Below are 15,000 nucleotides of genomic sequence, written 5' to 3'. Positions count from 1 at the left end.
GAAATGGCATTTAGCCATTATGCTGCCAAATGATGGAGCAAGCTTCCTGTTCAAATTACTGTACCTGTAGAGCTGCCCTAACAGTAGGCTATCATTTTCATCTGGCTTTGTATCTACTCTGTATAATACTTCCTATACTTAATTATAATATTTTCCCCTCTCTTTTTCGTTCCTCTCAATCACATAAGAACTATGAAAACCATTAGGGTGCATATATGACACACAGTAGGCTACCAATCACAAGGATTACCTATGTAGGTAATGTAAGTTAGATTTCGTGGGGGAAAATGTAATGTCATGACTTGTGGGTAGTCCTTCATTGAGTGAACTGTTATTTAAAATTGAAAGCTTTTTGAAAACAAAATCTCAAATCTAAAATAGAAATGGAACGCTTACTCTGTCAGGTACTTCTGTCAGGTACCACTGTCAGCACCAGGGGCCAGGCCCACCTAAAGATCATAAGCTAAAATCGCCCCTGCTGTGCAGGAGGTCAAAAAGGTCAAAAAAGGTACTGCAACTATGCTGCTCATTGAAACTGGGCTGCCTATTGCCAAATTTGATCTTTACATGAAAGTTTACTTGGTAATAAACTAACATTTTCTAGTATGGTCCAAGTACAGTCATTTTTGCAGCTAAAAATGGCTATTTCTGGAAATTCAAAATGGTGGACCAGGGAGAAGATCCCTCTTTTCATGTATGAAAAATGAAATTTTCCCAGTCATAATGAATACTAAGAATTCAATGGTGGTGGTAAGTATTCATGAAAAAGGTAACATTAGTGAATGGGTCTCGTGAATTCTGGAAATAAACAACTAAAAATCTCACACAGTGTCCCTTTAATGGTGGGGCACTCGTATGCTGTGCGGCCGACCCGGGTTCGATTCCGGCCTGGGTCCTTTGCCGACCCTTCCCCGTCTCTCTCTCCTTAGATATTTCCTGTCTCTCTCTCAAACTGTCCTGTCAAGAGTGAAGTCTAAAAAGACCAAAAAATATATTTAGAAAAAGAGAGTGGCTTTTAGTGAAATACAGGGTGATAATGTGAAGCAGCCCTGAGTGGTGAGCATGTGGGCAGCAGATAGTGCAGTTCTTCCAAATGGTGTACTTACATCAGTGTTGCCAGATGGACAATGCTGAATTATCGTACCATAACCTCAAAATGATCGTTTTTGGGGGCTTTTTGGGTGGAAATTATTATACACAGTCCAGAATTGTTGTTTCAAGGCATCTAAATGAACTGAATAACAACTCTGAAATGATCGTACATCATCTTTTTTTATCGTACGGAGGACAAAATGGACAAAATTATTGCACAAATACGATAATTATCGTATATCTGGCAACACTGACTTACAAACTTGTCATTTTCACTCATTTAGGCCCACCACCCAATCATGACGCTCCCTGGGCTTGATTGACAGCTAAACTGACCTATGGGGCTCCCGTACCTGTGTCCTTGTTGACTCCGAGGCAGCCCTTCAGCTCTGCCAGAGAGATGGCCTTGTCCTTCTCACTCATTTAGGCCCACCACCCAATCACAACGCTCCCTGGGCTTGATTGACAGCTGAACTGACCTATAGGCTCCCGTACCTGTGTCCTTGTTGACTCCGAGGCAGCCCTTCAGCTCTGCCAGAGAGATGGCCTTGTCCTTGTTGAGGTCGCAGTAGTCGGTGAACTTGCGTGCGCACCTAAAAATATATAATAATAACAATAATATACCTAAAAATATAATAATAATAATAATAATAATAACTAGAAATTAGTGTTGCACCGATGCCATTTTTTGGCCCCGATACCTGGCCGTGCAGTATCGTCCGATACCGATACCATACCGATACCACTCTGTTTGAAATGTATATACACGTTGTGTATATATATGCACAGCTGTATACTACTTGGATGTAAAATCCTTGCTATTATGGCTTTGTCAAGCTGCTGCCTACCTTTGTGAAAAAGACTAATACTGCACAAAGTGAATCCAGTGGAACTTCTACTTTTTAGATACCTCTGATATAAAATAACTAAGTTCAAGGCTGCGTTCAAGTGTCATACAAGCATCAGTACAGTAAATGGTGTCTGTGTCCTATTTGTTGGTACTCGTCGATACCGATACCACCATTTTAGTTCCAATCTGGGCCCCGCCAGATACTGGTATTGGCATCGGTGCAACACTACTAGAAATGCACTCAGAGAGTGCAGACCTCCGCCAAAGAATCTGTTTGATTGAACATTTGATTGTGTTACACCCTTTTTAGTCTTTCTGCTTTGTTTTTGTGGAGTTAGAAACTGAAATGTCAACATTCCTGCAATGGTGAAGAATAAAAAAAATCATGGATCCGAATCACCAAAATGTAATCACTTGTTCCTTTTGTCATTTCCAACAACTCTCCTGCTGACCGACAAACAGACAGACAGACAAACCAACACGACCAAAAATATAACCTCCTTGGCGGAGGTAATAATAATACAAATATATAAATGATAAATAAAAACATAATAATAACGTTTATATGAAGAATTTCGTTGTAAAATGGTGTATACACCATTTTGACGTTTGAATTTTATTATTGGAAATGAATGTTCAGAAGTTGTATCATCTACTGTATGATATCTTTTGGGAAAATACTTTTTAAACCTATATAAAATACATTTTGCAATGCAATGGAATGCCCAATACAAAAATGTCAATTTCCGAAAATTCTACAAAATGGATGTTTACAGTTTTGCCATGAAACTCTTCAAATGCACTCAGAGAGTGCAGACCTCCACCAAGGAAGCTGTTTGATAGAACATTTGACAATGTTACATCCTCATTTTTTTCAAGTCTCTCTGCTTTGTTTTGTGCAATTGGAATGTCAAAATTCGTCCTATCCTGCAAAGATGAAGAATGAGTTATCCTGCTGACAGACAAGCAGACAGACAGACAGACAGACAGACAGACAGACAGACAGACAGACAGACCAACATGACCAAAAACATAACATAACATAACAAAACATTTTCTCTCTCTACCTTTTGGGCTTAGCTTTCTTCTTCACGTAGCGCTTGAAGGGTTTCATCTCTTTCTTGTTGATGTCTTGGCTGCCGTTGTTGTCCAGCTGGGCGAAGTACCAGTGCACCACCCTCTCCTCCAGCGTGTGGCTGGGGTCCGGCTCCACAAACCTGAAGGACATGATATGAGAATATAAGACATTAAACTCCTAATCTCTTTCTCCACTGCTGGGCGAAGTACCAGTGCACCACCCTCTCCTCCAGCGTGTTTTGAACGTCCCTGTGGGCAGAGGTGGAAAGAGTACTAAAATATTGTACTCAAGTACAAGTACTGTTACTCTGTTGAAAATGTACTCAAGTACGAGTAAATTTACCAGTCAAAAAATCTACTCAAGTAAAAAGTAAATAATTTAAAATGTACTTTGAGTAAAAGTATAAAGTTACTTTTTTAACAATCAGCGTTTTCTGCCTCTACGTAGATGTGCAAGGGGTGCACTGGGTTAGAGGAAGAACAGCTAATGTTGATCTCCTCTGAGTTAAGTGAATCTCCATCGTCAGCCTCCATGTCAGCCATCATCGTTTGAGTGAGAGACAGGTCGCACGCGCCAACTCTTTATAAACTAGGCTAGAATTCTTTTTTTTTTTACTCAGTAACGCTTGTGCTGTAAAATGTACCGAAGTACATTACTCGAAAGAAAATGTAAAATTACAAATTTTAAAAAGTAGTTTAAAAAGTACAAGTACAAAAAAAAGCTACTCAATTACAGTAACGCGAGTAAAGTAATTAGTTACTTTCCACCTCTGCCTGTGGGTCAGGGTGTGACTAGGGTCTGGCTCTACAAACCTGGGGTGCATTTTTCGAAACCATAATTGCTAACTACATTGGCTACTTTGCTCTTTTCAATGTTATTTCCCATTGGCAACTAACCAAGTTGCTAACTGGCTAACAACTATGCTTTTGAAAAACACAAACCTGGATGGCAAGGACATTACATCGGTATAGTTTGATTCACTTCAGTAGTTTATTTGATAGGGACAGAGAAATGTGAAAGTGAAAGCCCAACTGGGAAACTCCAACTCCCATTGTCATTGTTGTGACACAGCATAACAATGGTAAAAAAAATATGGGTCCCACTCACTCCTCCAGTGTGAAACTATGGTCTGGCTAAACAATAAAATCATTCAGTGTTGCTTGAATGTGTGCACTGGAATTCCCCACTGAACCAGAAAATCACTGTACTCCAAACGGCTTTAGTGACTCAACTAGGCAAGTCAACTCAACGTGAGTCGTATGTGAGTCGTAAACCTCCTAAAGAATGGGCCACTTAGCTTTATTGACCAATCAGAACAAAGCCACAGGACACTGCTTTTATGAGATTTATTACTCTCTCTAAGTAAACCTACACAGAGTGTATGTAGTTTAACTACATCCCAGCTCATGCAAGGGCCATCTGGTGTACAGTAGGCGACAACTATCTGGGGCCCCTGAATCTGGTAAGGCTGTCCACAAGTTTGAGGCGTGTGTTACTAGGAATTTTTGACTATTCTTCCAAAAGCACATTGGCCTTCCCAGATGAGTTGAAGATGTAATGGCTGCAAAAGATGGACCAATATCATATTGAAAAATATGGGGATGGGATGGGGGTTAAGTGCATATATGAGTCAAGACAGGCTAGCAATTAATATAGTGTCTACCTGGGAACAGGGCTCTGTGACGTTTTTCATCACCAGCCAAAATGTCTAGTAGATGTTACTCTTACTAGCCAAACACACACCCACTAGGTCAAAGTGGCTAGAAAGTTGGTGTTTTCTACCAGCCAAAAACCCATTTGGTAACACTTTCTATGAAGCCCATATCTATAGCGCATTAATAACAAATTATAATGCACATTATAATTACTTACAACGCATTACGACTACAACGATGATGTTGCATGATGCTTTATGTTAACAGTAATGAATAACCATGAATCTAGCTTATAATACTTTATAAATCCAAGGGTATTATGAGTGCTCATGACTGGATATAATCTACAGGCTGCCTGATGGGACTTACAGTACATTATGATGCATTATAGATGTGCATTATACCGTGCATTATAGATTCATCCATATGAACTTCACTTTACTTAGAGCACACATTGACGACTTATGATCTCACATGAAACATTATAGCATCGTATGAGCCCTTATGACAGTTTATCATCCAGGTCTGTGCATAGAGGGGTATAGGTACTCATAATGTACTATAAGCCCCATCAGGCAGCCTGTAGTTTATAGCCAGTCATGAGCACTCATGCCACCCTTGGATTTATAAAGCATTATAAGCTAGATTCTTTAGTTATTCATAACTGTTATTGTAAAGCATCATGAAGCATTATGGCTGTAGTCATAATACATTGTAAGTAATTATAATGTGCGTTATAATTTGTTATAAATGCGCTTATAATGTTGGCTTTAAGTAAAGTGTTACCTTACATTTTACCAGCATTTGGCCAGTTGGCTGGTGTTAATTTAGAGCCCTTTCTGAGAATGGATGTATAGTATTTTGTTACTGTATATTTATAACTTTGCATTTATGACTGTGCTGCTGTTCTACTGACCTCCCACCACCGGAGGGGGCTGGTGAGTTGATGGCCTGCACCATGTCTGTGGTCAGTGCGTCTAATAGGCTGGTGATGAACTCCACCTTCTTCCCATCAGGACACCCTGTAACAACAAAGCAGTAAAGAAAAGAACAAGTTATCACACATGAACACAACTCCAAGGTCTCTGATAACACCTTAGGCAAAAAGACATAAACAAAACTGATGCCCTCAAATTATGACTACTGAAACTGATGCATTGCAATACATTACATTACATTTACAGGGTATTGGTTACAGTCCCTGGAGCAATCTCCACTGTGTCCTAGGGCCGACTTCCGCATTAGCAAAATTAGCTGTTTAGCGTCTCAGAACTGCTTAGCGTTGCGAATGTTAGTGCCTAGAAGTGGGCGTAGCACACAGCAAATGCAATGCGATACAATTCAGGGAATATGACAAGACTTGCTGTTAGTAGTAATAACTTCAGATAAACATCACATATGGTAAAACTGTTGTGATTATCATTACCGAGACAGTTGATAGTTTACATATTTGTGGTGATTACCCCGCAGTATAGTTCGTTAGTCCTTATTTTTGGCTTTTAATGTGGTGGTTCCATGTTGAGTCTATGGAAAGACAGCCGCTTTAGGCATGACCTCGATCTCGTTGAAAGGCGGGGCTGCAATTTAATTCCTGGTCCTCCAATCGCGCAACTCTCCCTCTGTATGGCTCTGATGTTAAGACCTCCCTAACCACTGGACCACAGCTGCCCCCCATCACCACATACTGACAACTGAGTCTGGAAAAAAAGTTATTTTCCTTTTTCCCTCCACAGTTTGACCTCTCTCAGGGTGAAGCTACAGCAGCAGTTAATGTGTAACCCATTACGGGAAACAGACCCTGGGGCAATCACTGATGCTGTAAGTCTGTGTGTGTACTGTAGCACAGCAATATTCACTGTGCACCCATGCTAAGTGTTTGTACCCATGGTAGCCTTTTACTGCAGATGGGCCCGTCGAATTTACTTTTCTGAAAACACTCATCAACATCATAACAACATTGTTATGACAATGCAAGGAGTCTTAGGTAACCGATTACAACTTTGTCATTACTGTTTTGGTGACATTAAGTTTATAACAGAAGATCGGCTAACTAAGTGTGTGTGTAGTGTACCCATGCGAAGTGTGTGTATCCATGTGTATTGTTCTAATGGAATGCAGGTCAGAGGTTTTTCTGTTCTTTTTTCTTTTTTTTGTACCTCAGAAGTGTGAGGTGAGGCGCAAGCTGCAGCGGGGCAGTGCCGGCCCGTTAAGAATTTACGACGCGATTCCGAACACCTTGGGTAGCACGTTTTAATTGCCCAGATGCACAACTTTAACGGCGTGTTCAAGGGGCTCAAATTTTTTCAAGCTTTTTTGTGTCTCTTAAAGAGAAACTTCAAACGCCACGAAACATAATAAACTTATCTTCTCGTTTTACCCGGTATTTTCTCCTCAGCTACGTACGTATACAGTTCTTCAGACCTACTGTATGCTGGACCAACTTCCCGTAACTGTAATCAGTACAGGTTTCAGTTACTTTGCCCTTATTTTTTTCCCTTTCGGTTGGTTTTATGTCTTATTTCCTGCTAAGTGAGTGGGCTGTGTTGTGTTGCGTGGGAGTTCGAGGTTCAATAGCCCACCAGGTGAAGCCAATTAGAATCTCCGCAGATCCGACAAGCTAAGCGACGTGACGCCTCATCGCGTCTTAAGCAAAGCGACGTGACGCCTCAGCGCACCTTAATCCGAGTGTTAAATTGGAGACCATGTGGGCCTGGACCTTACACAGCCTTACACACACACACACATACACACACATACACACACACATGCACACATGCACACACACGCATAAACACATACACACATAAACACACACACACAATGTATGCATGCATGTGTGAGAGAAAAAGTCAAAGAGGTAGAGAAAGTTTGCATGCACACGCACACGCACACGCACACGCACACACACAGTGCAATGCTAAAAATGCCATAAGGACATTAAAGTAATCGTCTTTGGTGCATTGGTGTGCGGGCATTTTATGAGGGAGTGTGGGACCTCGTGGATGAGATGGGATGGGATGGGATGGGTGGTGGGGGCAGGTGAGGTGGGTGGGTTTGATGTGGGCAGATGGGGCAGATCCTGTGAAGAATTCCTCTGATGCTCTGCACTGATCCCCCCCCCACACACACTGAGCCGTGTGGGCCCACTTGGCTTTGTGGTGTGCAGGGTCGTTGACAGCTTTTGGTCAAGCCCCGGGACAAAAATCAACTGAGAGGGCCCCTAGAGAGCCAATACATATAATGTAATATTGAGGGCCCAATTCTGGGCTCCCTTTCTCCCTGGGCCCGGGACAACTGACCCATTTGTCCACCTCCCCTCTGTAGCCCCCCTTTGCTTTGTTGTGTGGATCAGAGCATCCTGCTGCAACAGTGTGTTAAAATAGTAGCGCTCAGAATGAAGAAGTGGATCGCACTCGGCAAAAGAAACAAAGATCTGAGTGCGATCCACCTCTAGGGTTCATTCAACTGGAGACGCAGCAACACAGGAGAACGCTGTGCATTAAAGGACCACTTCTGCCGATTTCAATGTGCTGTTGTATTGCTCACGCTACCCTTGACTTATCAGTACCAGGTGGTGCTGCATTTTTCGGCTCAGCCCTTTCCGAGATCTGAGCTATTCTAATGGGGGCAGCTTTTGTTTACATTTTAAAAAATCTAATATCTTATTATAACATAGGCTTACTCCAAATATTTTCCCAAAAGGTAAAGCTGCTTGCTAGTTGTCTGCTGATGTTGCATAACCTTTTGGATGTTTGGGGGAATTAATCAAAATGATTTTTTGAAATATAAAGTAACACCTGTCCCCATTACAATGACCGGGATCTCGGAAAAGGCTGAAAAAAATAAAGAAAATAAAAAAATCTCAGGTACTGATAAGTCCAGGGTAGTGTGAGCACTACAACTGCATGTTGAAATGGGCTGAAGTTACCCTTTAACTACTACTTCTGAAAAAAAGTAGCTCAATACTCCACAATCTCCCACGCACGCACACTTGCTCGCTCACACACATACACGCTCCCACGCACATATGCACACATGCACGTTCACACGCCGCATGTTCACACACACACACGTTCACACACATGCACGTTCACACACACGCATGTACGCCTCACACACACCATCAACCCATCACCACCAACCAGTGACCACAGGCCCCCCCGCACGCATCACTTCAACACCCCCACTGGCAGTAAAACATGACCCACATCTGCAGCGCAGCCAGAAGCCAGAAGCCATGTTGTACTCCATTTAAGAAGCCATGTTGGACTCCAGTTAAGACTCCAGAAGCCATGTTGGACTGCAGTTAAGAAGCCATTTTGGACTGCAGTTAAGAAGCCATGTTGGACTGCAGTTAAGAAGCCATGTTGGACTCTGTTAAGAAGCCATGTTGGACTCTGTTAAGAAGCCATGTTGGACTGCAGTTAAGAAGCCATGTTGGACTCCAGTTTAAGAAGCCATGTTGGACTCCAGTTTAAGAAGCCATGCTGGACTCCAGTTTAAGAAGCCATGCTGGACTCCAGTTTAAGAAGCCATGCTGGACTCCAGTTAAGAAGCCATGTTGGACTGCAGTTAAGAAGCCATGTTGGACTCCAGTTTAAGAAGCCATGTTGGACTCCAGTTTAAGAAGCCATGTTGGACTGCAGTTAAGAAGCCATGTTGGACTGCAGTTAAGAAGCCATGTTGGACTGCAGTTAAGAAGCCATGTTGGACTGCAGTTAAGAAGCCATGTTGGACTCCAGTTTAAGAAGCCATGTTGGACTCCAGTTAAGAAGCCATGTTGGACTGCAGTTAAGAAGCCATGTTGGACTGCAGTTAAGAAGCCATGTTGGACTCCAGTTAAGAAGCCATGTTGGACTCCAGTTAAGAAGCCATGTTGGACTGCAGTTAAGAAGCCATGTTGGACTGCAGTTAAGAAGCCATGTTGGACTGCAGTTAAGAAGCCATGTTGGACTGCAGTTAAGAAGCCATGTTGGACTGCAGTTAAGAAGCCATGTTGGACTGCAGTTAAGAAGCCATGTTGGACTGCAGTTAAGTCAAGACTCCAGATGGGGAGCCGAGGAGGGAGGCGTTTACTGACACTGGACACTTTCAGGAAAGAGAAACAAGCTCACGAACGGCACACACACTGTTCTACACTGTACTGTACTGTTCTACACTGTACTGTACTGTACTGTACTGTACTGTACTGTACTGTTCTGCACTGTACTGTAGTGGACTGTTCTACACTGTACTGTACTGTACTGTACTGTACTGCACTGTTCTAAACGGTGCTGTACTGTTCACACTGTACTGTACTGCACTGTACTGTAGTGGACTGTTCTAAACTGTACTGTACTGTACTGTTCTACACTGTACTGTACTGTACTGTACTCTACTGTAACTGTTCTAAACTGTGCTGTACTGTTCACACTGTACTGTACTGCACTGTTCTACACTGTACAGTTCTACTCTGTACTCTACTGTACTGTACTGTACTGTACTGTATTGTACTGTACTATACTGTACCGTACTGTACTCTACTGTACTGTAAGATACTGTACTGTACTGTATTGTACTGTACTATACTGTACTGTACTGTACTGTACTGTACTGCACTGTACTGTTCTACACTGTACTTTTCTACACTGTACTGTTCTACACTGTACTGTACTGTACTGTACTGTACTGTACTGTACTGTACTGTACTGTACTACTCCACACTGCTCTGTACTGCACTGTACTGTACCGGTCTTGCCTACAAAGAATAAACAAATACAGTAACTATACAATACTGTCATTGCTGTAACACTACATTTTATGTAATGTGGAGTAACCACAGGGCTTTTTTTAATGTCAAAACTGAGTTTAGCCAAACTTTTTCGTGTTGTGAGATAATCTGTCATGTCCTCCAACTGAACAAAATGCATGAAAGTACATTCACTGTAACTACAACACGTGTGCAGGGCCAGTCCATGGTATTTGGGGCCCTAGGCGAAGAGACTTGAGGGTCCCTTTTCTTCAGTTTCATTGCACTTTTCGCTCATTGAATTTGGGAAGGTTGTCATTGCCACACTCACAAAGTTGTCATTGTTATCATTTAAGCACAAGAACATAACCAGTCATTACTAAGGGGCCCCCTTTCAGTTGGGGGCCCTATTCAATTGCCCAGTTTGCTTGTCTGGTTGTGACAGGCCTGCATGTCTGACTTGGTTGTAACAGGACAACATTAACCCTTTATGACACAGTGTTATAAATCGGATGTTACCAGAATGGCAATGACCAAGTTGTAGTGCATTACTTAACACCCTGTGTATGAGTATGATGGCATAGTAGTCAAGTCAAGTCAAGTCAAGTCAAGTCAAGTTTATTGTCAATTTCTTCACATGCACTGGTCATACAAAGAATTTGAAATTGCGTTTCTTGCTCTCCCATGCAGACATAGACTAATCTAGGTAAGGACATAGACAGTATAGACATAGACAGTACTCATACATGGACGTAGACATTGCTCATACAGACATTTAAAGTGCAAGACTGGACAACAGAAGACTTGTAGAGAACATACATTAAGAGGAGGTATTTTGTTGTGCTTTTTCTAAAAGTGCAGTAGTGCAGTACTATGGTAGTTAAATCATTTCAGAGACTATTACAGCGCTCCGCTGGTGGAATGGCATGCATTATTGGCTACAGGCATTGTCAGTTAACATACGGTAACTACTGCACATTTGCAGTCATTACCAGGGCCTCTTTTCAGCCCCCCCCCCCCCCCCCCCAGTCTGGATAGGGTTAAATAACAGATTGACATTACAATTACAATTTTGGTGACAGTAATGTTATAACATAGGCTCTGCGCTAAGGGGTTAAAGGCTCAGTTCACATAACTACAGCACACTGCAAGGCAGTATAATGCTGCAGGCAGGCCACCAAGGCCTGGGAACGGAACTAGCAGACCACTGTGGGGTCCTCGCGGCGCACTGTGGCCATGGAGATCAAGCGATGGCGGCGGTGGCCTATTTGTCACTGTGGTGCGCTATGAAATTCACTCCAACGCCTTTTGTCTCCTGGCAGCAATTACAAGAGAGAGAATGGCAAACTGAGCCCCGTCATCGCGCACGCACCACATTTCTTGATTGATGTTTGCTTGACTTGACCGCTACACTCCGCATGTCTTCTGGGCATATGCCTCAGCAGCAGTCAATGGAAACCATACAAATATGCATGGCTGGCCTTGAACAAAATAGCTTGTCTCCTGACCAAGGCACATACTATACAGAACGTTTAATGAACGTCACATTCTCTACTCAGTAGAGTCTACTGTGTTTCGACACGTCCAGTTGGAAACGACGGTTGTTAGAGACAAAGAAAAATGTGCCTGACTGGCTGGCCGTTGCATACTCCCTGGCTCGGCAGGCATGACACTTCCATTAAAAAGCTAATCATTAATCTCAGTGATATTTAAGGCCAAGTCAACTTGGCTGCTCCCTGTCTCTCTTTCTCTATCTCTATCTCTTTCTCTCGAGCGCTCTCTCTCTCTCTCTCTTTCTCTCTCTCTCGCTCTCTCTCTCTCTCACTTTCTCTCTCTCAGTTGAGGGCAGCCATATGTTGCTGTTCACTTGGGAATGAAGAGCTTCAGTTCATGGTGTGTGTGTGTGTGTGTGTGTGTGTGTGTGTGTGTGTGTGTGTGTGTGTGTGTGCGTGCGTGTCTTTGAGTATGATGTGTGTATGTGTGTGTGTGTGCGTGCGTGCGTGCGTGTGTGCATGCGTGCGTGCGTGCGTGCGTGCTTGCATGCGTGTGTGCGTTGGTGCGTGCGTGCCTTTGTGTGTGTGTGTGTGTGTGTGTGTGTGTGTGTGTGTGTTTGAGTATGGTGTGTGTGATGTTCCTGCTCACCTGTCAGGTCTCGTTCCCTGAAGGGGTCTTCGATCTCCAGCACGCGTGAGCGAGCATCGTTATCACACTCTGGAGTCTGGTACCTGCCAGTGGAGACGGGAAGCACATATCGCATTGATGTATGAAGGTGTACACACACACACACACACACACACACACACACACACACACACACACACACACACACACACACACACACACACACACACACACACACACACACACACACACACACACACACAAGGCAAAGGTCTTTTAGACCTTATTATGGGCAGGACAGTACGAGAGGTAGAGAGGAAGCGAATGTGGAGAGAGACGGGGAGGGGTCTGCAAAAGGACCCGGGCTGGGAATCGAACCCGGGCCAGCCGCACGACAGGCGAGTGCCCCACCGGATGGCCACGGCAGGGCCATGAAGGTGTACTTATTATATTGAATTAGAGTAGAAATGATGAGATGATGAGATGATCAACAGTATTACCAATCACTGTGTTATGTAATTGGTAATACTGTTGAAAACATTGCGGTAACACTTTATTTTAGGGTTACATCTATAAGCACTAACACTACAATACAATGTTAATGCCTGTATAAATAAGACTTGTGAGACATGTACTAAGCAAAATCAAACATTTGTTAAGCATGTATTTGCAAATGTCTTGTTCTTGTCAAAGTACTTGTGTTACAGTAATGATGTAGCCTGATTAGCATCGACGTTCAAATCTCCTCGAGACTTGGTCTGACCAAGAGCATAAAAATTAACGTTTCCAAAACAGCATGGTTGACCCACCTCCCTTGGTTTGCTCATGATTGTTTACTTACAGACAAAGTGAGAGTAGTTCCCGTATTTTCGGGAACTCAGAAAGTACTTGCATTGCTCTTGACCTGACTAGTTGCAACGCTGAAAATGTTGCGTCACTAGGAGGGCACGGCCTGGCTAGTAATAATGTGCTTTGTGTGATATACAATTACAAGTTATTAAAATTGCCACATTGTCTCCTAATTAACATTAACAAAAGAAGATACTGTTCACACAGGACTGACAGTGAAGCTAATTCACTATATAATAATATGTGCACTGATGGGTTCACAACTAGAGATATAGCATTAATACACAACGACACATAGCTTTAGAAAAGGCATCTGTATCCTGTAGACGTAGACACAAAAGTAACAAGCCTGTTTTCATACCAAGCTTTACAAACAAACCACACTGCCAAGCATCTCCAAACAGGGACTCATAGTCGGGAAATGAAATTTCGTGCCTGGCCTCCCTTTGTCAAATGCGAGGGTCATATTAAGGATATGGATCGTGCTTGTTTAGCTTGGTTGGCAGTCTTTCTTGATTGATATTTGTTGATTTTATTTTTTTGTTATTGTTGTTATTCATGGCCCCATGTTAAATAGGAGATGGAGTAACAGAGGAGCTCATCCATCTTTCAGTCTGTGGCACTAACATTTACACTGTGCTGTGCGGCCCTCACACACACACACACACAGAGGGAATTTTTAAAAATAACGGCAGAAGAATGTGAATCCTATTGTATTGTTTCCATTTCGAAACTGCGGAGACCTTTTCCTTTTTTTGCCCAAATGAAACACTTTTCTTCAAAAACAAATACCCCAATAGTGATAAAACACCTATGAAGACTCTGAACTTTCAGAAAGTGATGCGAGTCTAAACGCGATACTGGACAATTCAAGGCGACCTGGCAAAAATCTATACACTCTTTCTCACACACACACACACACACACACACACACACACACACACACACACACACACACACACACACACACACACACACACACACACACACACACACACTCTGTCCCCCCGCCCCACACACGCCAGCCTATCGATGACAGGGTTGACGTTTACACCGCAGATGATGTCTCGTCATTGGGCAGTTGCTGTGGGGAATGGAGCTGGCTAGCCGCTTAGCTTACACAAGACAAAAACCTATTAGCAAAGCGCAGAGGCGCATCTTGTCACCAGGCAAGGCAGGCAGCCGCTTGGGGCCCCCAGCCAGTAGATGGTGAACAACAGTTCAACTTCAAACTATCATAGCGGCAATTTGTTTCGATTGTTCATTCATTTTGGTTTTTGCTTGGAGCCCACATTGACACTAGAATCGCCTCTGGCGGAGCGTACACAAAAAAGACACAGTGGGATAAATCACACAGCTGATTCCAGCAAAACAATTCCGGTTTCCAAGGGAATAGAACCCAGTCTCTAATCGCTGTCATGGATCTTAGCCTATTCTTCACAGTCTCGCCGTACCAAGCCGCCCCGATCCAATGACAAAGGCATTGTTCACATGACTGAGCGGAGTTGTTTGGTGAATGTTATGATAAACCCTCCGGGTTTGGACTGCCAGAATTTTTTGTTTGATATAAATAAGACCAGTCGTACATCACATTCTGTGGAAGAGGCACATCAATTAGCCACGAGCT

At 43.0% G+C, this 15,000-nt stretch overlaps 1 protein-coding gene across 1 annotated transcript in view; it reads right to left on the bottom strand.

The window, feature by feature from the left end:
- Positions 1 to 1,507: 1,507 nt before the first annotated feature.
- smoc1 (SPARC related modular calcium binding 1) overlaps positions 1,508 to 15,000 on the bottom strand; it is a 93,939-nt gene continuing 80,446 nt past the window's right edge. The window contains exons 11-14 of the mRNA XM_063183952.1: positions 12,546 to 12,628; positions 5,592 to 5,697; positions 3,010 to 3,159; positions 1,508 to 1,685 (exon numbers count right to left, since the gene is read on the bottom strand). Of these exons, the coding sequence (XP_063040022.1) occupies positions 1,508 to 1,685; positions 3,010 to 3,159; positions 5,592 to 5,697; positions 12,546 to 12,628 (517 nt within the window). The remainder of the gene's footprint in view (positions 1,686 to 3,009; positions 3,160 to 5,591; positions 5,698 to 12,545; positions 12,629 to 15,000) is intronic.

This window comes from Engraulis encrasicolus, chromosome 19 (assembly GCF_034702125.1).
Source record: "Engraulis encrasicolus isolate BLACKSEA-1 chromosome 19, IST_EnEncr_1.0, whole genome shotgun sequence".
Classification (NCBI taxonomy): Eukaryota; Metazoa; Chordata; class Actinopteri; order Clupeiformes; family Engraulidae; genus Engraulis; species Engraulis encrasicolus.
The sequence above is the reverse complement of the archived record's forward strand: the minus strand, read 5'-3'. Positions and strand labels throughout refer to the sequence as shown.